Source organism: Rattus norvegicus, chromosome 1 (genome assembly GCF_036323735.1).
Source record: "Rattus norvegicus strain BN/NHsdMcwi chromosome 1, GRCr8, whole genome shotgun sequence".
Lineage (NCBI taxonomy): Eukaryota > Metazoa > Chordata > Mammalia > Rodentia > Muridae > Rattus > Rattus norvegicus.
This window is the reverse complement of record NC_086019.1, coordinates 163,755,239-163,782,968: the sequence shown is the minus strand read 5'-3', so window position 1 is coordinate 163,782,968 and position 27,730 is coordinate 163,755,239. Positions and strand designations below refer to the sequence as shown.

The 27,730-nt window shown below is 50.5% G+C and overlaps 1 protein-coding gene across 4 annotated transcripts; it reads right to left on the bottom strand.

The window, feature by feature from the left end:
* Nucleotides 1–210: 210 nt before the first annotated feature.
* Chrdl2 (chordin-like 2) lies at nt 211–27,653 on the bottom strand. Of its 4 annotated transcripts, none has more exons than XM_039113275.2 (11): nt 19,753–19,981; nt 16,800–16,912; nt 12,960–13,053; nt 11,790–11,932; nt 10,588–10,681; nt 8,943–8,998; nt 6,862–7,027; nt 5,753–5,947; nt 5,272–5,445; nt 1,186–1,278; nt 211–375 (listed from the first exon to the last, which is right to left on the bottom strand). In XM_039113275.2, exons 3-11 carry the CDS (start codon nt 12,991–12,993, stop codon nt 296–298), a joined length of 1,035 nt encoding a protein of 344 aa, XP_038969203.1. In that variant the 5' UTR covers nt 12,994–13,053; nt 16,800–16,912; nt 19,753–19,981; the 3' UTR covers nt 211–295. The 4 variants fall into 4 exon arrangements, with proteins under 4 accessions (XP_038969203.1, XP_038969204.1, XP_017444674.2 ...); XM_039113276.2 differs by lacking the exon at nt 19,753–19,981 and adding an exon at nt 19,543–19,696; NM_001107537.1 differs by lacking the exon at nt 19,753–19,981 and adding an exon at nt 27,412–27,653 and having other exon boundaries at nt 217–375.
* Between the last annotated feature and the right edge of the window lie 77 nt (nt 27,654–27,730).

Here is a 27,730-nt window from a genome sequence, read left to right as displayed (position 1 = left end):
GGGCTCAGGGCAGATGGCTTAGGGTGCTGGGAGACAGGCCTGGGAGGAGGCTGCAAGAGCTACCCCTCGCTCTAATGAAAAGCAGCTGTGAGGAACCAGGCCCCTCTGTACCCCTTCTGAATCCACTTCTACCCATATACATTCAGGACAAAGGTATCTGCCTAGAAGGGTCCCTGAAACAGGATGTGAAGTCAACAGGCAGGGCTGGGCTGGGGGGAGGAGGTAATGCGACGTCTTTATTAATATATAATAATAAAACCAATAGAACTCATATCTGCAACTGTTTAGGTCCTTGCTATAATGTCCTGGTCACTTTGTCTGGGCTGGCTGTAACTTTCAACTCTGGAGTCTGGGCTAGGAAGACGGTCCAGTAACCTGCATGGAGGGAGGAAGAGACAAGCGGTGTGTATGGCCATGTATTTCACAAGCATATGTGCAACAGTGGTGGGGCCTGGGCCTTTTAATGCTTGAGTCAGGGGAGACTGTATGGGCCAGGGTTTAGGACCCATGGGTGGAGAGCTGAGGTCCCTATCTTATAGGTATGAGACTTAGCCTTCAGACACCCTGTGTTTAGGGGTTAGGTTTCCTGACTTCTGTGGGTAATGTTTCATCTGTCAACTGACCTGCCATCCCCACAAAAACACCCAGGTCCATCTTCATAGAGTAATAAAGAATGAATGAGAAGGCTATGACAGTGGCTAGAAGGGCCTCACTGGGAATGGGCAGTGTAGAGCAGTAGGTTTCACCATTCCTAATGCTGTGACCCTTTAATACATCTCCTCACGTTCTGGTAACCCCAACTATAAAGTTATTTCATTGCCTCTTCCTAACTGTAATTTTGCCACTGTTATGAATCGTAATGTGAATATCTGATACATGACCCCTTTGGGGTCACAACCCCCAGGTTGAGAACTGCTGGTCTAGAGACATGGGAAGCACCAGGGCGTGGGAGCTCAGACCTGACCCTTCTGGGCCGAGACAAAGCCAGCTGCTCAGTCTCACCTTCTCTTTCTCACTTAGGGATTGGGAAATCTCTGGCCCAGACACCCACTGGATTCCTGTGCTGGGAACTGACGTCTGCAGCTGACACCCCCACCCCCGGACACCAGCAGCCTGGGAACTCCCCAAGAGCTCCTGCTTTGTCTCTGCCCCTACCCCAGCCCCATTCCTAGCGCAGGATCCCACCTTCATGGGTGCCGGTGAGCAGCCGGAAGTTCTGAGCCTCTTTCTGGAAATCTTGCTTCCTGACTCTCTTGATCTGAATCAAGTGGTAGATTCCTGCAGGAAGACACAGCATGAGCTATGAAGGTAGGATCGGGTGACACTCATAACTTACCCCGCCACCTCCCTTCCTGCCCCCAGTCTGAGGAGACTCGAAGCAAATGTGGAATAAACCTCTAGGGCTACAGTCTGTTCTTCTACCCCGTGGCCCCTCCTCAATCAGTTCACCAGAACCCTGGCCCCTCTTAACCATAATCCTAATGGTGACCATTTGAAATGCTCTGGTTTCTCTGACCACCTGTCACCTCCATGGTAAGTAAAACCTGTTCTTTTAGTTTCCTTCCTCTGCTGCTGCTTCTGTCACCAGAGCCATCCTTATATCTGCCCACAAATAGGGAAGGAGGGAGGGAGGGAATCAAGGAGGGAGGGAGGGAGGGATGGAAGGAGGGAGGGAGGGAGGGAGGGAGAGAAGGAAGGAGAGATGGGGATAGAAGGAGGGAGGAAAGGAAGGAGGGAAGGCGAAAAGGAAGGAGGGAGAGAGGGAAGGGAAGGAAGGAGAGAGGAAAGGAGGGAAGGAAGGAGAAATGGGGAGGGAAGGAGGGAGGGAAGGAAGGAGGAAGAGAAGAAGGGAGGGAGGGAAGGAAGGAGGGAAGGAAGGAGGGAGGGACAGAAGGAGAAAGGGAGGGAGGGAAGGAGGGAAGGAGGGAAGGAAGGAAGGAGGGAAAGAGAAAATGAAGGAGGGAGAGAGGGAAGGGAAGGAAGGAGAAATGGGGAGGGAAGGAGGGAGGGAAGGAGAAATGGGGAGGGAAGGAAGGAGGGAGGGGAGGAAGGAGGGAGGGGAGGAAGGAGGGAGGGAAGGAAGGAGGGAAGGAAGGAGGGAGGGAGAGATAAAAAGGAAAATAAAGAAGAGAAGGCTGGCTCTTTGCTCTCTTCTATTCCCTGCTCTTCTCCTTTGTCCCTTCTTTATCCATTTCCACCATCCCCCTTCCCTCCATGCTCATGGCTGGCCTTTACTTCTCCCCTTTTCTACTCTTCTTCTCTCATTAAACTTCTCCACATGGAAAAAAAAGAGAAGGCTGACCCATGTAGACCATTCGAGCTTTTTTCTAGCACACAGCATATGATAAAAATCCAGAGCCATGTTTATTCAGACGTCCGAGAACATGGAGCATCATGTCTTGAGTAGCTACATTCCTAGCTAATACTTGAGGCCCCGGGAGGAGACCAAGCCTTTGCAGATGCTAGTGCTTCTGTCCTTGCTTTCTGTGGACAGCCAGTGAGTGACCCGCCCACTCGGCCTTAGTGGGAAGGCTGCCCGACCCAGCCTGAAGGTGACCACAGCCTCCTTTCCACAGGGCCGATCACACTAGGTTCTGGTTATTATTTTACCCTTCTTCTTTTTAAACCGTGTGTGTGTTCACATATGCGATGTGAATATGGAAGACAGGATAGACAGACAACTTTGGGCACCATCTTCACTAAGGTTGCCTTTTCCTTTGGGATGGGGTCTTTCATTGGCCTGGGGCCCACCACGCAGGCTAGGCTGGCTGGGATCCTCCTGTCTCCCCTTCCCCAGTGCTGTGGTTGCAAGCGTGTGCCACTACACCCAGCCTTTTTACATGCCTTCTGGGGGCCTCAGCTCAGGCTCTCAGGCTCTGAGGCAAGCACTTTGCCAACTGGGCTATCTTTCTAGCCCAGTCACACCCATTCCTGTGGTGCTGCCATCACAACTTTGCCTAATTCTCTCTCAGACTTGGAACTCTGGAGATCTTAACTCCTTGAGCTCTGAGAATGAAACATGTACGATAAGTGATTCCCTGGGTAGAAGGATGGGTGGGTGAATATATGCTTGTATGTATGTATGTATGTATGTATGTATGTATGTATGTATGTATATATGAATGTATGTATTTATGAATATATGTATGTATATATGTATATATTAATGGGAGTATGGATGGTTAAATGGACAAATGGGTGTGGGGTAGATGGGTGGATGGGTGGATGGGTGGATGGGTAGATGGGTGTAGGAGTAAGTGGATGGGTGGATGGATGGATGGATGGATAAATGGGTGTGTTGATGAATTGACAGGTAGATGGATGGGTGGAAAGATGGGTGTAAGGGTGGATGGATGGATAAGTTTAGGGTTGGCTGGCTGGCTAGGTGGGTGGGTGGGTAGCTGAGTAGATAAATACATATATGCACCTAGTCTAGAGGAATGGGGTATTAATTGAATCTTCTGATATTTTTACTGTGTGGGAAGCTACCCTTGGCACCATCCATGGCACTGGGGCCCTAAGCACATGCTCTGTGTGATGTCACTAGCTGTTATGCACTGCTGCCTCTGGCCAGAGAGAACAGATACAGCCAGCAAGGCCTCAGCCAGGCCAGCACTCCCTTGAGGAACACCAAGAACCTGACCTGCATCCAGGGATCAGAATGAGGCCCCACGAAGGGGAACAGAGAACATGTATTCGGGGACTGAGTTTCAGGACCAGGAAATAGCTCTGTTTTGGAGCTGCAGCCAAGGTGCCAAGAACCAGCATACAGCTTCAAAGGCCAGGGGCCACATTGGAGTGCCAAGAAATAATGCCTATGAGATGGGGACAGGCCTTCCTGCACAGGCCTGCCACTACATGCCCCCCAGTACATGGGAAAAGGGGTGACAGTTGGGAGGAAGTCACACACACACACACACACACACACACACACACACACACACACACACACATACACACACACACACCCTGGGTCTATGATGCATAATGAAGAAGAAGGATGCTCTTTGGCCTGGGGGTCTTGAGTGTGCCTCTTGCCCTTTTGAAAGGCTGTGTCAAGTGTGAGCACAGCTGGGCCCTGTGACCCCCTAGGCAGAGCTGGCCCTGGTGAGTGAGTTCCAGGCAACAGGCCAGTCCAGCTCAGTAAAGCCAAACTTCTCTGGACCAAGCTGTTCTGGGATGAGAGGGAGGCACCTGTGTGGGACTTGGGCAGGGGCTAGGACGCATCAGGAGACAGAAACTCCAGAGTCCCATGAAGTTTCCTGTGAGGATTAAGTGGGAGCACTCTGCACACAGTGCCCTTTGTGTGCAGCTCACAGGGCACAGGGCTGCTGCTGCTCTACCCCTGCAAAGCCCCCGTGGCGTCTCCAAGGCCCTCCGGCTTCCCTCACTTGCAGAGGTCCATTCTCTAGGAAGCCTTCTCAGACCAGCTCAGCTCCCCACAAGCACCTGCTGCATATGGGTCAGCAAGCACGTGTCCTCCAAGATGGTGGCTCACTGCTGCCCTAGCACCTGCTAGGGTGTGGAGTGTGGGTGGTCTGAGAGCTGTAGCCAGCACCAGCCCTGGGAAACAGTATGATCTCAGATTCAGAGCAATGGCGAGAGCTCCTGCTTCTGCCTCTCCTGCTCTGCACCTCCCTCTGAGGTAGAGCAATAGAAGCCCACCTCTGCCATTCTAACCAGCCAGTGTGGTAGGAGGGAGTCAGGTATTTTTGCCACATTCCATATGTCAGGGATTATCCCAGAGCACCTTTGCCCAGTTCACAGAAGGGAACACTGAGGTCCAGAGAGGTTAAGTGATTGCCCAGGGTCACACAGCTACGAATGAAAAGAGCCAATTAGCAGAGGTGAGTTTGAATCTAGGTCTGCCTGGTTCCATAGCCTCTGCTGTCACTCAGAATAAAACTGTTCCCTTGGACAGGGCATCCCACCAGAGTCAGAGCCATCATTCCCCACACCCTAAATCTTCTTTTCTCCAGGCTTTGGATCATGGCTCAATGCTTCGATCTTATCAGTAGAGTCTATGATTTTAGGGTCGGCTCCTCAAAGGGTGCAGTGACCCTCCATGGCCAGGAGAGGGAGCATTCAGGGGCCTTGGCGAGCTTATCAGAGCTATCACAAGTCAGAGGAATGGGAATGGAATCAGGGGTTCTTACTCCTGGAAGGAGGCTGAGGCATCTGAGCAGCATAACCTCCTTAAGGCCCCTAAGGGTTCTGAGGGCAGGAAGTACCAGAAGCACATGAGGCTGGGAGCAGGAGCTGGCCACTCACCTTTCACCAGCCTCCAGATGTACATCTCTACCTGGTCAGAGGCTTCGTGTTCCAGGACAAAGCGGTGTAGGCTGTCTGGGCTTGGAGATACCAATGTGTACACATGGAACTGGCCTGGTACCTTGGGACACCGGGTGGAAATGACCTCACTGTGCTCGTCATCCGCCTCATCCTCTAAAAGACAGGGGGAAAAATTGTGATGTGTTCAATGGACATTGGCTAGTCTCAAAAGATCCAGGGTTCTAATGCTTTATGGCTGCATAGAATGCAAATAACCATTTGATTTTAGGTCTATAAGAGCTTCTGAGGACACCACCATCATGATAGCTGGTTCCGAGTAGTCTGGCATTTTCTGTGCTTGAGCTCCTAGCATAGAAAACGTGTAACCCCCACGTCCTATGGCTAAGTGTAAGCACACTAGGCCCCAGAGCACCCAGGCCCCCAGGACAGTGTCTTCCCTGCCCCTCAGCCTCCCTCCTACCTGGGCAGGTCTTGCAGCACTTCCCAGCCACTTTCTTGGGTTGACTGCAGGGATATTGGGTGGGGCAGGTCACACGGTGGCAGTCTTGGTAGCCATCCATACAAGTGCACAGGATGCAGGGCATGGGGCCGAAGGAGAGCACAGTAGGGTGCCACACCTCCCCATGGGAGTATGTCTTCCCATTGTGTGTGCAAGCTGGAACACGGAGAACAGAAGAGGGAGAGTGGGTCAGTGCCTCGGGTCTGGCCAGCGTCTCTAGCTTCACATGTAGCATAGGCCCGGAGTGAACACCGGCTACACGGCGAGCAAAGTGCAGGCCACGACAACTCTGACATCCCTCCCAGAACCTAAGGTTTGCTGAAGATGGGAAGCCCTCCCCTGGCCTAAGAAATTCTTCTGGCGGGCTGAGGAGAATGCTGGCCTGGCAACCAAGCCTGGCCTTTCCTGTCAGGAAAACCAAGGACCACTGATAACACTGGTGGTGTGAACTCTAGTAGGTCCTCTTCCCCCTCCCTGCCTTACTACAGCCCAGGTTTGAGATTCTGTAGCCCTGTGGCTCTTCCTTCTCTGCCAGTCTGGGAGTCCTGCTGTGTGAACCCTGTTCTCCCTTCCACAGTCATCCCTGCTGTCACCTGCAGAGCAGCCTCTCCTTTCATTTGAGTCCTGTCCTCAGTCCTGTCTCATGATAACGTATTCATAGGTCTCCTCAACCGTTCAAGGAGCCCTTTGGGGCAGAGACTGGGGAAAGCTCTATCCTGTCTCCCCCACTTCTCAATAAAGACTTAATAGATGCTCAGAAAATTTTACTTAGGAGACAGAGGCAGGAGGATATGAATTTCAAGGACAGCCTGAGCTACATAGTGAGACACACCCACCCTCACCCCCACAAAACAGGACTGGTTCTTTCCCTGATTCGGTCCGTGGGCTCCTCATTGTCCTCCTCTGTCACGTGGGAGTTAGGGTGCATGACGGTCAGGGGTGCACTCGATTTTGTTTGTTTTCGAGTTTAAAAGTTCATGGCCAGATAAAGATTGGTGAACCAGAGTGGGAAGTTTAGGAGGTAGGGGCTCTCACCCCATCAGCGCATGGGAGGAGGGTCCTGTTCCCACCTTTCTTATGTTTCTCCTTCAAGATAATCTTGATAGTAGTGCCGCCCATCCCTATTGCCTGGAAGTGGCGAGGGATGAAGCCCAGAGGGGAGCTGAGGCTGGTAGGGGCTGGCGTACTGGGGCCTCTCCTCTTTCCATCATCTGAACATGGATCCTGGGAATGTCTCTGCAAACAGCAAGCGGGATGTGGAGCTGTCTGAGAGGGACAGGCCACAGCTGGAGCCACAGACCAGGCTGCATTGAGAAGCCTGCTAATGGAGACTAAGAAGCCTTCTGAGAGAGAGGGGGGTGGGGCACAGGCTCCACACAGAACCTTCTGGGTGAGGTCTAAGATATTCTCAGACTAATCAATGAAAACACTGACAAGGATTTGGCAAGCCAGCCTCCGCCAGGGCTTTCTCAGACCTTGGGGCTGCTGTGAGTAGCAGAGCAAGGTGGGACCAGGAATAGAGAAAACTCATTGCGTAGAAAAAGTTAGGTGGTGAGACAACAGAATGAGCCTCTGAAGATCCCAGAAAGTTCCAGAATTCTACAGTGTAGGAAAACAAAAAACTCTACAGTCCACTTAGAGACACAGGGTTCTTAAAAGAGGCCCCCTTCCACAATGGCTGGAATGCAAGATCCTTGTCCCCAGGTACTGGTCTCCACCCTCTGCCCCTCCAGACCAGCTCTAGGAGGGCTGAGTCAGTGAAGTGTGGGTGGGGATGGCAGCCTATGGTGCAGGAGCTCTGCAGCTCAGTTTGGGGACTGGGTGGCTCCAGGCCACAGAAGGGGAATGACAGGGCTGGGGACAAGGAGAGGAGTCCTTTTCCTAGATGTCCACGAGCCACTTACACCATCCCTTCTACAGTTTCCCACTCCACACAGTCTCTGAGGTAATCCTTTCGTGGCCAGAGACGGAGCCTGTAGAATAGAAACTTCCCAGGCCCCAGCACAGACTTGGGCACAAAGGAGGTGCCTGTGAGGCACTGGTCAAGTGGAGTTGGGGTTAAGAAGGACTTGAAGGGCTGATGTAACACCCAACTGGTACATGCCCAGGTTATTCAGTTAGTCAGGAAGGACCTGTTCCGGGCCTGTCACTAGCCTGTGACCACACACTGCCTTCTAGGGACAGGTAGGAAGGAGAGATCAAACAGCTCAGTTTATGGGCCCTCTGAGAAATCAGCATGGCAAAGGCAAATGCCCTGACTGAGGAGAAAAGGTCAGGAGCCCAGCTTTGGGTGTCCCAGGCTCCTGGATCCCAGGATGAAAGAACGGAGGAAATTTTCACATTGTAACACGACCCTGAGGAGCGATAGGGCAGTTGAGTCAGGATGTGGTGCATACTCCTGTCTCTTCCCTCAGGTTACAGAGAGCTAGGAAGGCTAGGTCTTCTGAATTCTAGACAAGATTGATAGGAGCCAAACAGAAGTCGGGAAGCAGAAAGACAGATCCCGGGCTGGAGAGATGGCTCAGAGGTTAAGAGCACTGATTGCTTTGCCAAAGGTCCTGAGTTCAAATCCCAGCAACCACATGGTGGCTCACAACCATCTGTAATGAGATCTGATGCCCTCTTCTGGTGTGTCTGAAGACAGCTACGGAGAGTGTACTTATATATAATAAATACTTTAAAAAAAAAAAAAAGAAAAAAGAAAGACAGATCCCTGGCAAAGAACCTGCACCCCAGAACTAAGGCACAGAAGCTGGACCAACCCACAGGCCGTTCCCCCAGGGACTTAGTCTGATGACACACACAGGCTCTGGAAGGAACAATGTCAGGGACTCCCAGAAGGGAAATGGGGGAATTTGGGGCCTACACTGCCCATGTGTTTCCTTCTGGCCTATCAGCCATAGCAGAAACCATGATGATGGGGGGAAGAGGGGGAGGAAGGGAGGGAGGGAGGCTGCAGTTATGGAGGCACCAGTGCAGCTGACCCAGAGTCAATTTCTCAGGCCTTGGAGGCAGCACAGGCAGAGGGATGGGATCAGGAATAGATAAAGTGTAATGCTTAAGAAAGGTGAGTGCTGAGAGTCATGCAGACTTTCCACCTAGGGGAGCAGCCTCTCTCCTGCCATGCCTGCAGGGCTGTGTGCACACTCACCTCTCCGTGCTGCAACTGTGTCAAGTTTTCTTCAGTGGAACTCTCCGTTGTCCTGTCTGAAAACTCAAAAGGAAACTGGGTCAGTCTCAGAGCCATGGTCCTGAAGCCTCTGCCTGTACCTTTGTCCCTTCCACAGGCCTAATGCCACCTCTGTAGCCCCAGCCCACATGCTACCTTAGGAGAGCTTGTGCCTCTCTATACAACCTGTCTTTGTCTTTATTGGGTTGTCAAATTCTCCGCTACCAGGATGCCTCTTCAGCTCCCCAACACTGACTTTCTGGTCACTCCACAGACTGAACTGTTCAGTTAGATCAGAGCATCTTATTTAGTCTACTTAGGTCACCCCTCTGGGATGCTGGTCATCCCTGAGAGTGTGAGAGAGAGACAGAGAACCCTGCAGCTTCTTAAAGCTTAGCCCCATTCTCTTTCCCAAGCCCTTGCTTCACTATACCATCTGCCTGTCTTGAATGCTCCTGTTCCAGAGACCCAGGAGAGTAGATTGGGCACCTGTTAGAGCCTCGAGACCAGCCTCTGCTTACTCCGGTGCAGATGTCAAGAGGAGTAATGAGGACTAAACAGAAGTACACCTTCCCAAACCCCAACATTCGAGGCTCCCCAAGAAGCTCTCATCGGCTTCCCCGGTCCACGCAGACAGTCCAGTTGTATACCTCTGCTCAAGCCCAGCCTGCTCTTCAGCAGCAGGAGGTGTGCTAGCCTCAGTTTACCCAAAAAATGTGTCCTGGAAGTCCAATCCTTTGTCCTATGTTGCCATGAGGAAGACTGGAGACACCAGGTCTTAGCCCATGCTCAGCCCCTTCCGGGTGCTACTTTGTTCCTTTTAGCCTTATTGGATTGTGGGGACAGCATCCCGTCACTAAGGCTCTGCAGCAGTACCCCCTCTGCTCCCAGCACCCTCAGCTTCACCCTAGCAGTACCTCCTATCCATGTTCCCCCTCTTCTCAGGCTGCTCCCAGAGCTGCCTGTCACCCACACTACAAGAGTAAGCAGCATTAATGAGAGTTATTGATGTGAGCCTTGGCCAGAGACTACACTTTTCCCTCTTCTTCTCTCACCCCCATCTTTACTTTGCCTCACATGTGCTTCCTGGTATTGCAGTAGCTGATGTGGTCCTGCTTTCTGGGACATCCACGCCAAGATACCAACTCCCTGTGGGAAGGAAGTGTCTACTACATGCTGGCTGTCCCTAGGCTCTTCCTGGAAGTCCATAAAAGGAGCACTATGCAACCCTGGCAGCCTTTGGGAAGACTCAGAATTGTAATTACATTCCATTGCTGTGATAAAACACCCTCACTAAAAACAATTTAAGGAAGGAAAGGATTTATTTCAGCGTACAAGTTATAGTCTATCATTGAGGGAAGTCAACATAGTAACTCAAGTGGGAACTTGAAGTAGAAACCATGGAAGAATACTGCTTGACAGATTGCTTGATTTAGGTAGGTCAGGACCACTGCCTAGGGAATGGTGCTGCCCAAAGTGGGCTGGCTATCCTACATCAATTAATAATCAAGACAATTCCCCATAGACAAGTCCACAAGCCAATCTGATCTAGGCAATTCCTCAGTTAAGGCTTTCCTCTCAAATGACTCTAGGCTGTGTCAAGTTGACACAGTTCACTGACACTCACCTTTGCATGTCTGACAGCAGGAATCAGGCAGAGGGAGTGTGCTGGGGCAGCTGGGTTCAGGGCAGGTCATGAGACCGCAGTAAGTGTGGCCCTCCTGAAAGACAGAACACAGCAGATTTGAAATGAGCTCTGTTGAAGATCAGTCTTGGGGGCCCAGCAGAGCCTCTTACCCTGGGGACAAATAGCCTTGAGGCCTCCCCTAATGTAGAGGACGGAGAGAGTGGCATGGGGTTCCTGCACAGGACAAGTCAGCCTGGGGTGGTGGTGGGCGTCCCCTTGACCTCCTATTCCCACCCCAAGCCCTGAAATGGATTTCACCTCCAATTCCTCAGGCTTCCCATCAACTTGTGAGATGAGCTTCAAGATAAGGGGAGTCCTGGGAGCATGGGGGGAACTGTGCCATCCAGTCACAGAGATAGTCAGGGTAGATGGGACCAGGGCTCAGGCTTCAGGTTTTCTCTACAGTAGAGCGCTGCCTTCCATGAAGGGGCGTGCGTGTCGGGAGATGACGGTGGTGGACAGGGGATATTCTAATGGTTCCTTTGCCCATCCTTTCTGGATTTCAGGCTTTCCTTTTTATCATCTCATTCAGAGAGGTTTGGCAAGAGGGAGTGGGGAGCTAGGAAAGCTAAGCTGGAGGGTAAGAGGAACAGCTGAGAGACTGACGGGAAGAGAGCTACAGGGATACTCTCTCAAGCAAAACGAGAAGACTCTCTAAATCATGCCTGTTTGGCTTTGCTCTGTCCATCAATCACAGGTCTGTCCCTAAGCCTCACTCTGACCTCAGGCACAAGGAGTCTAAGTACTTCAGACTTAGACTCCATGTGCTACTGCCAGGCCCTTCCTGTCTGTGGTCCCAGGACTGATGGCTGCTTCATTTATTCCTTCTGAAGCAACCACTCACCCTCCACGTGCCAGGCCCTGAGCATGAACAGAGAAGGCACAGAAACAACACAGGCGCATTCCCTCCCCTCAAAGGAGTACGGCGTCCACTGGGGGAAGTAGAGATGAGCTACTCTTATTATTTGGGGGCCAAGTGTGAAAACCTGGAGAAAGGTCACCTCACCAAGCTTGGGGCAGGACACTGGGTCCTGGGTGTTCACTTCCCTCCAACCTCTCTTATCCTTAGTTAGTGGCCCACCCCCATCCCTCTTTGTAAGACAGACACTGGCTTGGACCACAGAGACTGAAGAGGGCCTTACAATACAGCTACACAGGACACACTGGTTGGACAGGCGGGCGGGGAACAGCTCCTGGGCACTGAAGATCTCTCCGTGTTGGTATGTGGTCTCATTGAGCTGGCACGACTTCAGAGGAACCCGGAGGCCGGAGGGGACACGAGGATCTGCAGGTGGGAGAGCAGGATGAAGGAAAAAAATGAAATTTCCATGGTTGTAAGATTTTTGCCAGAAGTAGGAAGGCAGCTTTTCACTTTTCTGAAGATTTTGTGCTCTCTGTTTGTCTCTCTGTCTCTCTCCTTAACACTTAAACTAAAGTCTGACTTTGGTCTTCCCCAACATTTCCTATATAAACTAGCCAAGAGGTCTCACTGATACCAACATCTGAGCACACGCCTTTTCCCACTGCAGCCTGGCCACCCCTCGGTGTCTGAGGCCCATGGATGTTCATGGGGCTCTGTGTCAGGCTTGGCCTCTCCACCAACAGGAGCACAACCGAAGAGGTAGAGAAATGAGGCACAGCAAAGACACCACACACTCATACGGGGGCCGTCCCGAGTCGCTTGCCTTTGCTCTCCCCTCCTTCTGGATAGAGGGAGGGACTGGGGCTCAGATGTGCAGTCAGCAGGCCAAGCCAGTTCCCACCTCCTTCTGCCAGTTTCTCTGTTTCCTTCCTTCCTTCCTTCCTTCCTTCCTTCCTTCCTTCCTTCCTTCCTTCCTTCTTTCCTTCCTTCCTTCCTTCCTTCCTTCCTTCCTTCCTCCCCCACTCCCTCCCTTCCTTCCTTCTAAACTTTAAATTTTTTGTATTACATGGGGGGAAGGGGTACAAGCTGTGGTAGTTGGGTGGAGGCCAAAGGACAATCCTCTTGGTCAGTTTTTTCCTCCTACTTGATGGGTCCCAGGGATTGTCATCCTAAAGGTTAAGTCCCCTATCTGTTGAGACATCTTGCCCACCCAGTTTCTACTTCACCTGCCCTTTCCCTCCTGTTTTATCAATTTTTGGAGCCAGAAGTTTGCTGCTACCTTTGCCTGCTCAGGGGTCCAGAAAGCGTCCACTGAACGTCTGTTTGTTCCCACATATCTAATGGGCAGGGCTGCTCTTCTTCTGGAGGCTTTTCTCAGCCAGGGGCTTAGAGCAGGAGTAAGCCGGACAGCAGGGAGCTCAGTGCCAGGAGAAGGAAGAAAGCTACTTACCCACACACCTGGGACAGCACTGTTGCGGCTCCATCACAGGCTGTGAGCAGTGGAGGGGTGGGCATCGGAGGCGGTAACAATTCACGTGGCCATTCTGAAAGAAATACAGGGTCAGGCCTCATTCCCAAGAACCACTGCCTCCCATCTGCAGAGGTCTCTCGCCAGCCTCCACCCCAACTGCAGAATCTTCCTTTGTCTTAAGCCTATGTATAATAGCGTTAAAAAAAATACCGAAAACCTCAAGTGAGCCCCATCCCTACCCTGTCTACTAAGCAGATCTCACTTAGCCTACTCATCTGCACCCTTCAGCCATGGGAGGACTGACTTGCTGTGGGTTTGCTCAGATCTTTTGGCCCCTTTGTGGGTATGAGAAATGGAAGTAAAAGCTCTGAGCTATCTTGGCAATGATCTTGGTGCTCTGGCCAGGCTATTTTTAACTCTATGACTCTTTTCTTATAGCACTAACCCCGAGCCTCTGTTCAAAGGAGGGCTGTAATACAGTGACCAGGACATGACTAAAAAGTCTGGTGTGGAAAAGACTTGGGGCTTTATCACCCTTCTCCTGCAAGGTTCTGTGGAACCCTGGATGGAGCCTCTGGGGTTGGCACAAGAGAAAAAGGCAGCTCAAGTTCTTTCACATCTTCAAGTCTAGCAGGTGAGAGAGAATCAGACAGAGGAACACGTATAGCAAGAGATGGACAGAGGCAGAGAAAGAGAGGCTCCCCGCTCCTTCCAGAGCATCTCCCAGCCTTTCCTCAACCTCCCCACCCCTTCCTTGCTCTTGTCCCTGGGTCACACTTATTGTGCTGTTCCTTTAATCTGTCTCCCCTGTTCAAGCGTGGATTCCAAAGCAATGGTTGTCACAAGGCCCCTGACTCCAAGCAAGCAACCACTAAAATCTAAAGGTTCGAGGCTGGTGGGAGAAGAGAGTGCCAGGGTCAGAAATGGAGGCTCTCAAATGAGAGGAGCCAGCACTGTTTAAACCCTAATATTAATCAAGCTGGCTCCAGCCCTCTTGCATGTAGAGAAGACTTCTCCCAGAAGCAGCCCTTCACACCGAGGAAGACCGAGGAAGACTGTCCGAATCCCTGCTTCCCAAGGTGGTCCAAGAGAGTGCTAAGGACCGGTCAGTGGGAAGGGGTGTGCACAGAGCCACAGATGTGGTTTGTGCTTCAACAGTGACCTCCTAGAGATCCCACACCTGTGGAGCTCAATTAATCCTAAGGGAGTGAATAGAGGCCCTTGGAGAAGCAAGGTAGACTTTGAGGGACGTGTGGTCTAAAGATCTTGAACCTTTCTCTTGGCTCTTGCTGAAGTGGAGCAGAAGAAGGCAGCTTGGGCATGTCAGGCATGCGGCAGGGTTCTTTGTGGCCAGAGGGAACATCATTGTAAGGTCAGATCCATCGTTTTTGGAGTGGCTGTGTAAATATAGATGACCTCGCTTCTGTTCCCAACATTAGCAACTATATTGGGAGCAAAGACTGTTCCTGAGGCTGCCTAAGGTCACACAGCAGCTAAACACCATGACCAGGGCATTGCCTTTGTGGGATGTTGGGACAGTTTTATGCTCATATTGAGCTCAGACACACAACCAGGAGTGAGTCTTTTGCTTCCAGAAGCCTGAATCCTAGTGGCTGGAGATGAGCCACAGGGCAGTTAGAAGCCAGGGCAAGATAACTTCAGGTGTCATGGTTACAGTCATGACCAAACCAGAGGATGTGATTAGAGGACACATTTGGAGACTGTAATGGAAGCCCTCCCAAAGGAGGTCACAGTCACATTGTGAACCAGGAAGTTGTCATTTGTGATATGAGAGAAGACTGTTTTAATGGAGGAATAGACAAGAATGTTTCAAATGTTGGAGGTTCAGACATCAGGCTGGTGTGGCTGCATCGAGGGCATGGAGTTGGAAGATTAAAGGGGGTGGGGGAGGTTGGATTATAAAGAACTACCTGTGGGCTGGGCTACAAGAGTACTTGCCTAGCACGTGAAGCCCTGGGTTCAATTCCTAGCACTGCAGAAAGCCGTCAATGGGACACATGCCCGGGACCCTAGCAGTGTTGAAGTATGGGCAGAAGGATCAGACGTTCAAGATTATCTTCAGATGCATTTGAGGTTAGGTAGGTTACATGAGACCCTGTCCAAACGGGGGAGTGGAAGTAATGGATGATTTTAAGAGCTAAGAAACACCAGAGGTCTGCATTTAGGGAAGATCGTTCTAGCTGCTTTGTAGAGAATGGATGTTGAGAGGGACTGCAGCGAGACCTGTTGGCGGGCCACAGGTGAGAGGTGAAGGTGGCTTAGATGGTGAAGATGGGCCATGGTGGAGAGAGGCGAAGCGCTCAGGCTGCACTGTGGAGATATAGGCACTAGTCCTTTGGGCCAAGGAAGAGAAGCTACGTGTGTGAGGCCTGAGGAAGGAGACGTGAATCAGTGGATCACAGAACTTGGCCTTCGTCAACTGGACCATGTGACATGTCTGGAATTTTCTGTTATGGTTTCCTTTCTGTTTTCTGGCTATATTTCATAAAGCTTTTAAAAAGTGACTTATTGGCTTCAGATGTGCTAAGGATAAAAAGGGGGGGGAAAGGCAGCTGGAGCCTCGGGGAGGGGGTCGCATCCCTGTGTGTCTGAGTTCTACCGAAAGCTAACATTATGGGAACAATGGGGAGAGAGAAGGAAAGACGGGGGTAGGAGCGGACCCAGGGGAGATGAGGGCTGTGTCACTTGATCCCCACTCAAGTCTTCTTAGGGCTCTTCTCTACCCTTGGTGATTCTCTCTTAACCATGGAGGCTCTTAGAGCTTCTGCCTCTTGGTCTGTGAGGAAAAGAAGGTGCCGAGGGCCTGAGGGCCAGAAGCTCCTAGCATCACCCAGAAAATGAGTTCAAGATCTCCTGACAGGGAGCTGTTGTCTGGGTGTCCCCTCTGGCTCCCTCCTGTTCTCCCATTCTCGCACTTCCTTGGAGAATTCTGGGTTGCAAGGTCTCCTTTATCCTACCCAACTGATTGTGCCAGGCCCAGGGAAGAGCTGGGATGGTGATAGTTTGGATGTTGAATGACTCCGAAGGTCCCGGGGCGAAGCTGTGGAGACTCCGTGGTCCCTCAGGAGATGGGATTTTTGTGGGGAGTCCATAGGTCACTGGGGGTGTGCCCATGAAGAGAATGGTGGGACTTAGGCTTCTTCCTCGTTCTTTGGCTTCTTGGCCATGAGGTGAGCAGTAAGGCCAATTGACCTTAGCTAGAATGTCTAGGACAGTGAGATGGAGCCAACGGTTCCTTTTTATATAATTATACATTTGTGTTTTGCTGTGGTGAAGGGGAGCCGACTGGTACAGTCGGGGCAGGAGGAGTAGAGGTAAGAACAAAGGCACAGTCTCTGCCCCGTGGTTCAGCCTTTGACTAGATGTGAACCTTGTTCTTAGAGGCCCCATCAGAAGGTGCACATGACTGTGAACAGTGGTTAGGAGACACAGGTGTCCATGCAGGAAGAGCTACTTCTAGGCGGAGGTCATTCACTGCTTTAGGCAAAAGCCTTGGAGAAGGAATATGTGGATCCGCTGAGTTGGAGGAATGTCTGTTGAGGAAGGGTGAGGAGGAAGGCTGGCGGGAATTCCCTGGAAAGGAAGGAGTGTGAAGTCACAGAACCTAGGCTGGGCAGAGACAGACAGCAAGGCTGGCATCGACACAAGCTAGACCGGAGACCAGCTCCTCAACCCTCCCATTCACTGAGCCACAGCTGCCTCTGACAACACCATTATAGAATGGTAATTCTAGATCCCCCTATCCTCTGTCTTCCAGACATACCTGATAAAGGTGGCCCAGTGGCCAGCGGGACCTACCTCAGAGCAGGTACAGCGCACACAGTATATCGTGCCTTGAGGTTCCAAGTACGGGTGCCAGCTCTGGCCAGGGGTATATATCTTTTCACCGAAAAGGCAGACCTTGCCTGGGCCTGGCAAGCCAATGAGGGGTGTTAGTTTCAGGAGGTTCCAATTTGAAGCCCTGCCTCATCCCTCTTCCCAGAAGATCTGAGTTTGCATCTCAGCTGGACCACATGCTTGCTATGAGCCATGTTGCTGCCCCTCTCTGAGCCTTGGCAGTTTACAGGGCTGTGAGGGGCTTGAACAATGAAATGCTTTCAGATCAACATTCTGTGCTACAAATGGTAGTTCTTTTTTTTTTTTTTTTTTTTTTTTGGTTCTATTTTTCGGAGCTGGGGACCGAACCCAGGGCCTTGTGCTTCCTAGGTAAGCGCTCTACCACTGAGCTAAATCCCCAGCCCCCAAATGGTAGTTCTTATGCATAGGTGGATGACATGAGGTCTAGAAAGGACAAATTGCATGCTAAGGCCACACAGCAGTTAGCATACCAAGCAGGGAGAGAGCCTGGATCTCCTCCCACTCAATGTGTTACTCCTCTGCCTCATACTCACACGCATTTTCTTTCCTTTGTCCCATTTGTCTTTCTCCTCTCACTCTGCCTCCTATACACACACATACACACACACACATACACACACATATACAGGCACATACACACACATACATATACACACACATACACGCACATACACACATACACACATACACATACACACATACACACACATACACATACATACACACGCAAATACACACACACATACACATACACACATACACACGCACACACATACACACACACAGCACCCGACTTTCATGTATCATTAAAAGTGACCTTCATGAGGTGAGGAGATTGTTTAGTGGGCAAAAAGCTTGCTACACAAATAAGAGGACTGTGTTCAAATCCTCAGCACCCATGCAGAAGGACCCAAAGATGTACTCTTCCTGGAATTTTAGTGCTGAGAGGTGAAGGCAGGGGATCCCTGGAGAAACCTGGCTGGCTAGACTAGCTGAAGCCTCACTAGACGAGCCCAATCAGCAATTACTGGATTCAAGTAACAGACCCTGACTCAATATGAGGTGGGGAGCAGTCCAGAAAGACACCTAATGTCAACCTCTGGCCTCCACATCCATGCATACACGTGCCTGCACATTTGTACACATACACATGCACACATGAACATATCACACACACACACACACACACACACACACACACACCCCACCTTATTTATACTTCTCTGATTGTCACCTTAACGGACTTTTTAGTTGTCTCTGTAACCGTTGTGGTGCAGGTATGTGGGTTATTTCTCAGAATGACTGAGACACTAGCTTGTGTTTGAGGTGGCTTAGATGCCTTTCCTACTCCCCAGCTCTCCTAAAGCCTCCGCCCCCTTTCATTTCTAACCAATCACTGTCCTCCTTGCTAGTCCAGGGTCAGGTTTCCCATTTCAACATGGCTACCTGGGTTCGCTATGCCTCTAGCCCTGTCAATTGCTTGAGCTCTTCTTTTCAGAAGGAATGGGGGTAGAGGACACCCAGCCGGAGCTAAGTGCCTCCATATTGAAACAGGGACAAGGGGACCGGCAGTTATTCTCTCTGTTGAGCCTTTTATATACATTACTAAACGCGAGCTGGTGGAGTAGCTCAGCTGGAAGAGCGCTGGCCTCGTGCACACAAAAGCTTAGGTTTGATCTTCGGCATCACATAAATCAGGGTCATCCTCAACTACATATTGGTTTGGGACCAACTTGGGGCACACGAGACCCTGTGTGATAAAAGAGTTAATGCTTTCCCAAATATTGTGTGAGAATTAATTGCTGCAATTACAAGCCACTGGCGGAGACAGCTGACGCTATTAGTTGATCGTTCTGTGTTGCTTCTCAGCACCAAGCACAGAGGCCCCGCCCCTTGGACGCGGCTGAACGCCAAGGAGAGGAAAACACTCTGAAACATGGGCTAGGTAATTCATCCCACAGTGCTCTGTGATGTCACGGTTACATGAAACTCTGTGAGAAAGCAAAGGCTTGCCCACAACGCTCCAGCTGGTGATTTGAATCCACAACCCCAGAGTTCAAGAAGAGCCCAACACCATGATACCCTCTAACCCAAACTCCAGGCCTATGGTCTCCACTTCCTTCTCTCTCTGCTTCAGCAGCCACCACACTCTGTTCTTGGCTTTTCCTTCTAGCTTGCTACTGTTGTACAATGCAGAAGTTGCCTTTGGAACCTCTCACCTAATTTCTGGTAGAGCATCTTAGAAACAGGGGTTCGGAATCATGTTCTCTTAGGCCTTCGGGGCTCACACTGAGGGCTATCCTCCTAGCTAAGGAAAGCTTGTATGGGAACTCTCATACGAAAGCCAGGGTGGGCTGAAGAGGGCCCCCTGACACACACCTCCATGGCGGTGGATTTCCTAGGCCATTTCTATTCCTTAGGAAGTTGCTTTGAAAGAGGAACAGTACAGGTCTTCCTCTGGCTTCTCACACAGCTCCCGCTCAGCCCTCTTGGCCTCTCGGTACAAAGCTTTGGGATCATTGTTATGGTGCCATCGCCTGGGCTTTAGTAGGCCATGGAGGACTTTAGGAACACACAGGTAGCTTTTTCCCTACCTGCTTCTCACCAACCCACTGTGGACAGTGGCACCAAACAGCAGGTCCTATCCCCCAGGAGCCAGCAGTGCCTGGCTGGCCCGGCTTACCCGTATCAAATGAGCTGTGTTTATCTCTCAGCCTCCTCTGGCAGAGGGTGGAATACAGGCCCAGCTGGGGTGCTGGCTAGCGCCAGTACAACTCTCCAAGGAGTGAATAATGTCTTTCTTCCTCAGTCCCCTCCCCCCACAAGGGAGGAGTGATTGCAACACCGTGACCACCTTAGGTCTCAGTCAGTTGCTGAAGAAACTGTGTCCTACCTTCCTCGGGGCGGTCCTAAAGTCTTGGGCTTCTGTGCCAGTTGGCATGCCTTCCTTTCTCTGCCTGTTCAGAGTATGAGGACAGGAGCCACTCAGTCAGGGCTCCTCCCTGCCACCAACATGTCTGGCAGAAGCTGGGTCTGTGGGGGGCCTGGCAGGAGGCCTTTGGTGGCCACATACTCCACCCTACCATGCCCTCTAAGGTGCCTGGAGCGCTCTCTTCCTTTAGGGAGGTGAGTGCCCAAGGCCATGTGAAACCAGGAGGGGGAGGAGACTGCCAAGCACAGCCGTCCTGGTTCCAGTGACCCTGGCAGGAGCACGAGCTCCCATACAAGGCTGTTGGAAGGAGTGCTCACTCCTGAAGCTGCCAACACACAGGGTGATGTTCAGAAACATCTTACCTTCTCTGAGCCTCAGTTTCCCTATTTAGAAGATACTCAGGGGCAGGCTCTGGTCTCCAGAGTTTTTCTGCATAGTCTACAAAATCATGATTTCAAGTTCTAAAGTTCTAGGTTTCTAAGATTCAGTATTGGGAATTGCATGTTTGTAAAAGGCTACATTTCATTACATTATGAAGCTTCTAATCAACTTGCTTGATGCTGTGGTCATGAAGTGGGTGGATTATTTCACAAGTCTTTGAGATTCTGATGGCTACATCCATCCCAGGCTCTTGGGCACGTCAAGGTATTTTAGGATGAAGTTCTGGGAGCTACTGGGGCCAATCCTGAGTGCCACAGAGAAGGAGGCAGTGTGCTCTTCTCATCTCCCTCCCTTGTTTTCCATGACCTTCTGTTTCCTCTCCCAGCCCTAGCCCAGCCTTCTCTCACCCATCACCATTCTCTTCCCATCCACCTGTGCCCAACTCTAGCTGTCTATGCATCTATGTGTCTATCTATGTATCTATGTGTCTATGTATCTATGCATCTATATGCCTATGTGTCTATGTATCTATGCATCTATGTATCTATGTATGATGTATGTATTTATGTATCTATGGGTATATTTATCTATGTATCTATGTGTCTATGTATCTATGTATCTATATATCTATTTACGTATATATGTATGTATCTATGTATTTATCTATGCATCTATGTATCTATCTACATATGTATGTATGTATGTATGTATGTATGTATGTATCTATCTATCTATCTATCTATCTATCTATCAATAAGCATTTTTGTCTTATTTTTAGGAACTTCTATAGTCTCAGTGGCCAGGGCTTAACTCATAGACTTACTTTTACTTGAAGCCCAAGTTGAATAAAGCTGCTTAGGCATCTCATGACCAATTCCACATCTGTTTAGTGGGACTTGTAGTATACAGGGTCGGGGTTAATCTAGAATTAAGTCAGCTTCTATGCGCACCATGCTTAGTGTCTGACACAGATTACAATATATGTTCATTTAAGTAGTGTCTAAGACCAGACTGACAAAAACCAGAACTGAGTGCTGGCTCTACACTTCCTCAACAGTCTACTTCTCATGGTATTTACTTTCAGAGTTCTCAGGCCTCCTCCAGCATCTCCTAGCCATGGATGTCATAATCCCCAGAGGTCATATCTCCAAAGTGTCCGAGTCCACAGAGCCCCAAGCTTCTAGCATCGTTCACAAACCAGTCTTGTCTCCCTTAATATCACCAGTATCTATCTATCTATCTATCTATCTATCTATCTATCTATCTATCTATCTATCTATCTATCTGGACCTCAGCTTGTGATGGGGAGTGGCAGAGCTGAGAGTGCCTCAGAAGATTGGGCAGAGGCTGGAAAGGCAGGAGCAAGTGAAGGAGGCCTGGTTGGGGAAGGAGGGCCAGGAGTCAAGAGGACAAAGGCCAGCTGTAAAAAGCATTAACTGAGTTGCAGGCTCGATCAAGTCTGCATTTTAAAAGTGTCACTGTGGGACACGGGAGATGAAAGCTGATTGGAGGGTCAGTAGGCAAGGGGTTAGGGAAGCGCTATGGCTCCCACGCTGGAGAGTTAGTACCACAGCAAATCTAGTGCCCAACCTAAAGGGAAGGAATATTAATAAGCAAAGACCCAGATTGAAGAAGCATGCTTATAGGTTTCATGGGCACACCATATGGCAATCGGGGTGAGATATGGGTGGAGAGTCGAGAGGAGCAATCAAGGAGAGGATGGCACTGGTTTGGGTGCCTGTGATGTTGGGGTGGCTCAAAACCACCTGAGTGCAGGCACAGAAGCCTGTGCTCTTGGCAACACAAAAGTTAGCAGAGTGACAGAAAGTGACCACAGTGGTTGCAGTTCCTGGGCAGGGACCAGAAAATGACATATCAGTGACGATAGGGCACTTGGCACCACATGCTGTGAGCATCATTATCATTAAGCAACAGGGAAGAAACTCCCTGCCATTCACTGAACTGTGGAGTTTCCGCAGCTCAAGTCTTACACCCAGTCACGGGCCTGGAGCCTGATTCACAAAGAAGACAAACAGATGTGGAACATAGTGTGATACACGTGTTCGTGTGTGTGTGTGTGTGTGTGTGTGTGTGTGTGTGTGTGTGTGTGACAGAGAGAGAGAGAGAAAGAGAGAGAGAGAGAGAGAGAGAGAGAGAGAGAGAGAGGACAGAAACACCAGGTAAGATCTTGGAAGTGTTAACAAGGAGCAGGAATGGAGTGGCTTGACAGGCATCCAGAGTTACCTGCAAAGGCACAGAGACCACAGAGACTATGGCTAGGACAGAGAGGACCCTGAGAGGGGGTTGGAGGTCACCCACATCCATAGGCCACACCTAGGCTCCTTACTTACTTTGACAAACTGGACACGTTTGGTGTTAGTTTATCTGGTCTCAATTCAGGGTGGCCATATTTGCCAGACAGACCGCAGATAGTCCCTGGTCACCTCCAGGCTGTCCCTGAGCTGGCTTCAAGATACGCTTTCAACCACTACTGTTTGTGGTGACACTGTTTTCAGCCTCTCACTCTATCACACTTCATGGTTTTTTCACTGATGTCTCCTCCACCTGGAGTACACTGCCAGTTTTGGACCGCCCCCCCCCCCACTCTTCCCAAGACGGTTTATGTGCCACCGTTTCCACAAAGCTACCCCAGCCCTGTAGGACCCTGGCTTCACCTTCAGGACTGAGTTAAGCTTGGTCACAACGCTGTCGGAATTCATAAGAACTAGAAGCACTTGTCGAGTGGATTTGTCTTCTATACCAGACGATGCGAGAAGGAACAGATGTTGAACCTCTGCCTGGTACAGAGCCTTCAAGAGTTAGTGCTTTGTGGATGACCCAGGGGATGGATGGATGGAGTTAACGGAAAGAGAGAGTGCAGGGACAGCAGAAGAGCCAAGTATGGTCTTTAATCCTGGAAACCTCTCTTCTTCATAACAACAAACACAACATTATTGCATGGGAGGAGAACAAGGCCCTTTCAACAGGTATAACTTGCCACATGACACGAATTAACCTTTGACCTCCCCTTCCAGCTCTTGGCCACTGACTCCCAAACCACCTGCCAAACCAAAGAACACAGTGTACACAGAGGTTGGGAGCCTGGGGCTGCTGAGGGCACAGATGATTCCCTGATCTTTATGAGGAGATCTCAAGTGTCCCCTCCTGGTGCATCCCACGGTCTGACCCAGTGGGGCAGGGTCAAAGGTAAGGAGGATGCCTAAGGGCTCTTCCAGTAGCAACCAGGAAAGACAACCAGAAAGCAGCTTTGGGGGAGCTGGAGGAGGCCATGGAAACATAGCAGGAGGTTTAGGGAGAGGAGAGCGAGGTCTGGAATCATCATAAGAGCTCAGAAAAGCTGAGTGAGCGGACAGCCCAGGAATGTGGGCATTCAGATCCCACTTTTACCCAGACAACCATACTTTATTTACACAGACAAATTCACTCCCCTCAAAGACATAAGCTTTGCCCTGGGTTCTGGCTTCCCTTGAGGATCACCTCTTAATGGTACAAGAAATGCCTTAGTGGCTAAACTGTGTAAAAGGGATACACTTTGAATATATATCTCTTCTTCTGGACAGACAGACACTGAGGAGCATAGAAGCATACTACCTTTCGAAGAGAGCTGTCTGCATTCTATTTTTGCTTGACTATGCACACTTAGATCCATAGAATCCTAGAAAGTTAGGAACTCAGACTATGTCCAGTCCCTTCACTCTAGAGAAAGTGAGCCCCAGTGAGGGAGGAGTCAAGACTTGCCAGAGTTCCCTGCCCTGTGTCCGCATAGACTCCACAACCATTCTATAGCTCAGAAGAGGATTCTTACAGAGCTGCCTGTCCAAGTAACAGAGACAGAAGAAATGGCTTTAACCTGCAAGAAAACAGCCTGGGCTGAGACACAATGAACTCCTGAAGACAAGATCGAGCAACAGGTTAGGGTCCTACCCAGAGTTGTGCCTGATCTTTGCGCCGCATCTCCTAGGGACATCTCTCTCCTATCAGTCCTCCTCCTTGGGAGTTCAAGATATTCTAGGTCCTTTCTCTGAGCCGGCGCCATGGCCCGCGGCTCAGGGAACTTGAGAGGCCAGCCCTGAACAGGTGCAACAGCTGGAGCCACTGCGCAGCTGTCTTGGGGCTTGCAGCTTGGAGCCAGTGAGTGAGGCAGAGACCTCTACTGGTGGGAGCAGGGAAGTGCAGAACCTGTGGCTAGAGACCCAAGGTGAACTTCAAGCCTTGCCTTACCTGCTCTCCGCGCAGTTGAGCACAGTTGGGCAGATGGGCAGACATGCGACTAAGCTGGACGGCAGAGCAGGATTCTATATTGGTATAAGCATCTCAGGACACATGTTTCACTACACACCCGTCCCCCCAGGCACTTTTTCATAGGTACTGGTCATCTACTCCCCACGGGGCAGAATACTTACTCTCTTCCCAACTCCCACTTCCCAAGTCAGGTGGACTGGGATTGAAGGCAAGGACATTTGGTCTTAGAGATGGTCAATGCTACCATGGTCCTCAAACATCACCTGTTTAAGGGCAAGTATCTCACCTTATAGGTGGCAAACAGAGGCCTGGGGTTACATTTGGAATCAGAGAAAGAGCAAGGGCTGGGTCCCTGACATTCCAATGGCCTGTTTGCCTTTGGAAGCACAACATCCTGTAGGAACTTCTTTCTTGTCCAGGCCTGCTGCTGGGGTCTGAGATTCTATCACTAGAGAACCGAAGCTCCAATTCCCATAAGACACAAACCCTTGAGGTTTGATGTCTTACTTGGCGATTAACCCTCTCTGGGAAGTGGCATTAGATAAAAAGGAGAGAAGAGAACCCTGAAGCATGTTAGGCAATCTGTAAGGACACAGTGCAGAGAGGAACAAGAACTAGAGAAGGCCCTGGAGATAAATAAGGGGATGGGGCCACTCCTGGGTCACAGAGGGGTGACCAGGGTTGAACCACACAGATGTGACTCCACCTGGAACTGGGATCAGCACCAGTCGGAAACAAGGCCAGAGCCTTCATCTTTAGGTGGAGTTGGAGGTCAGCGGTGAGTGTCAGACAGTTAGGGCTCAGTACGGCTTCAGTGAGACTCAGTATGGATCTTCGGGTGGAAGTAGAGCCGGAGAGAGAATAAATAGCCCTTGCTTAGCAGCCCTGGGCTTCACTAAGGCGTATGCCAAAACCCATACTCACCGGCCCTAGACATACTTCAGGGTGTTGGCTGCCTTGGGCCTGAGAACACCCATCTGTTGGCACCATTTGTAAAAGCACTCTGGATGTCACCAGGAAGACGTCTTACACAACACAGGCTTGAGATCTCTCTTACCTTAAGACAAGACTTTTCATACAAGATCTTAAAAACAGGACACCAGCAGGACACTTGCAAAATCCTCACACCAATAGCACCAACCATCATTAGGTTCAGAGATACAGGATGTGTCCCAATTCGCACAGCCAACAAATGACAGATCTGGGGTTAGGATCTAGGTCTCTGTTCCTTTCTTTGTGGCCTTGTAGTAGACCCTCCTTCAGATTAACTGGGAAAGCGGGCAATCCAATGGGTAGACATAGAAGAGAAAGCTCTTCCAGCCTCGACAACACCAGGATCTTAATGCTCCTCCCAGAATGCCAGGTCACCTCACCTTAGTGACAGTCATTTTCTTGAGTGGCTGGAGCTCTGTATTTATGGGGGAGATAGCCTACTGCAGAACCTGGTGACGGATACAGACTAGAAGGCTCTTGGAGGCTCAGAGGAGGGGAGGTCAGAAGGGGATCAGGTCACCAGGCAGAATTTTCTGGAAGAGGTGACTGAATTGCTGAAGGTCTAGTGGACATGGGGGGCAGAAGAGGACTTTGAGTACCTCTGAGACATCCTCAGAGTGGCTCACCCAGGGCAGTGATATTGGGAAGGAAGCTGCAGGGCCAGGGCCAAGACCAGGCCAGGCAGGTCAGCCCTCTGAGACTAAGTCTCTTTCAGTGGGCTTAGACTAGAGGAAACCCTCAGGGCTTAAGGAAGGAGAGGGGTATTTACTGAATATTTGCTAGGCATTTGAACGCATTGATTCCTTTAGTCCTTGCCCACATCTTTAGACCTTGATTAATAGCTCTCTTTTGATGATGGAGAAACCGAGGCTCACTGAAGTTTGAAAAGTGACCCAGGTGTAAGAGTCAGGACTCGAACCCAACTCTGAACCCCCTCTCCGTGAAGTTGTCTCACACCACCAGTGGGCTAGGGGATTTCAGGCAGACATGCAACATTTCCATCCCGAGAAGAAACAGAACAGAACCTAACCTCACTAGCTCCACAAAGCCACTAGCCAGGCAGAAGCAGAGTTGGCAGGTGGTGCCAAACTGAGATTGGGGGATTCAGAAGAAGTTACCAGCTTAAGGGGGGCAGTTAGGAAATAGGAGCTGTGGTCTTACATAACCTACTGTTTGAAGTAGAAATTCTGGGGGAGGGAAAGGGGGCTTAGACTGCAGACACACTTTGATGAAGCCACCTTGAAACATCCTTAAACAAACTGCACTGCCTTCTCCCTGTTACTTAATACTCATAACGGTTTTAAGAGTCTCATATTTTATAGATTAGAAAAGAGACAGTGAGGTGTCCTCCATGTCTGACCCACCAGCTGGTATACAGTGGGGCTGGGAAGGTGAAGAACCTCATTTATTTCACCGTGCCCCGATGCCTTCTAGTCTCACAGCCCTGCCACATTGGGGTGTCTTCAGACTCTGTTAGGCAGGACTTGGAATTAGACTCTGGGCTTTGGATGGCTTACGAGCTTTGGGCAACTTTCTTCTCTTTGCCCTGACGACTTTACTCAGCTGTTGAACGTGATGGTGACACCTCACTGGAGTGTTGTGAGTATCAAAAACAATAATGGACGTTACTTTGTTCATCTTTCTGCCCGGGAGCTCTTCCACACAACAGTCTTTCTGTCTTTCACACTCCTTGCTGTCTTTTTGTCTTTCACACACCAGGCTGCTGGGAACAAGGTCCCTTCCCACAATGCACACTGCCTTGCCCCAGCAGCCCCCCAGAATGGAATTTTGCCAAGCCCTTCTCCCCCAAGACTCACCAGCCCACACTGTTTGTGGAGCAGCATCTACCCCTGCTATGCAGGTGCTGCCTGGATAAATGCACACGTTAAGGGGTCCCCAGGTCCTAACATCTTCCAGCAAAGTACATCCCAGTGGCTCGCATCCCTCCCCTGCCGGTCCAGACTTTGCCTGGTTTCTACTTACGGGCTCGGGCTTGCGAGTCCAACGGGAGCCAGAACATCACGAGTCCCAGCAAAGAGGGGATGATCCTCACCCTGGGAACCATCCTTCCTTGTCCCAAGGTCAGACACCCCGGGGTGAGCCGGGAGAAAGTGAGGTAAGGACACAAGTAAGTCCCCAAGACCAAGTAGGACGGCTGCCCGAGGAGTCCGATAAGCAAAGATGAAGAAGAGCCAAAGGCAGGAGAGATCTAAGGTGGGGATGAGAGGACGGTAGGAAGGAAGAGAGAGAGAGAGAGAGAGAGAGAGAGAGAGAGAGAGAGAGAGAGAGAGAGAGAGAGAGA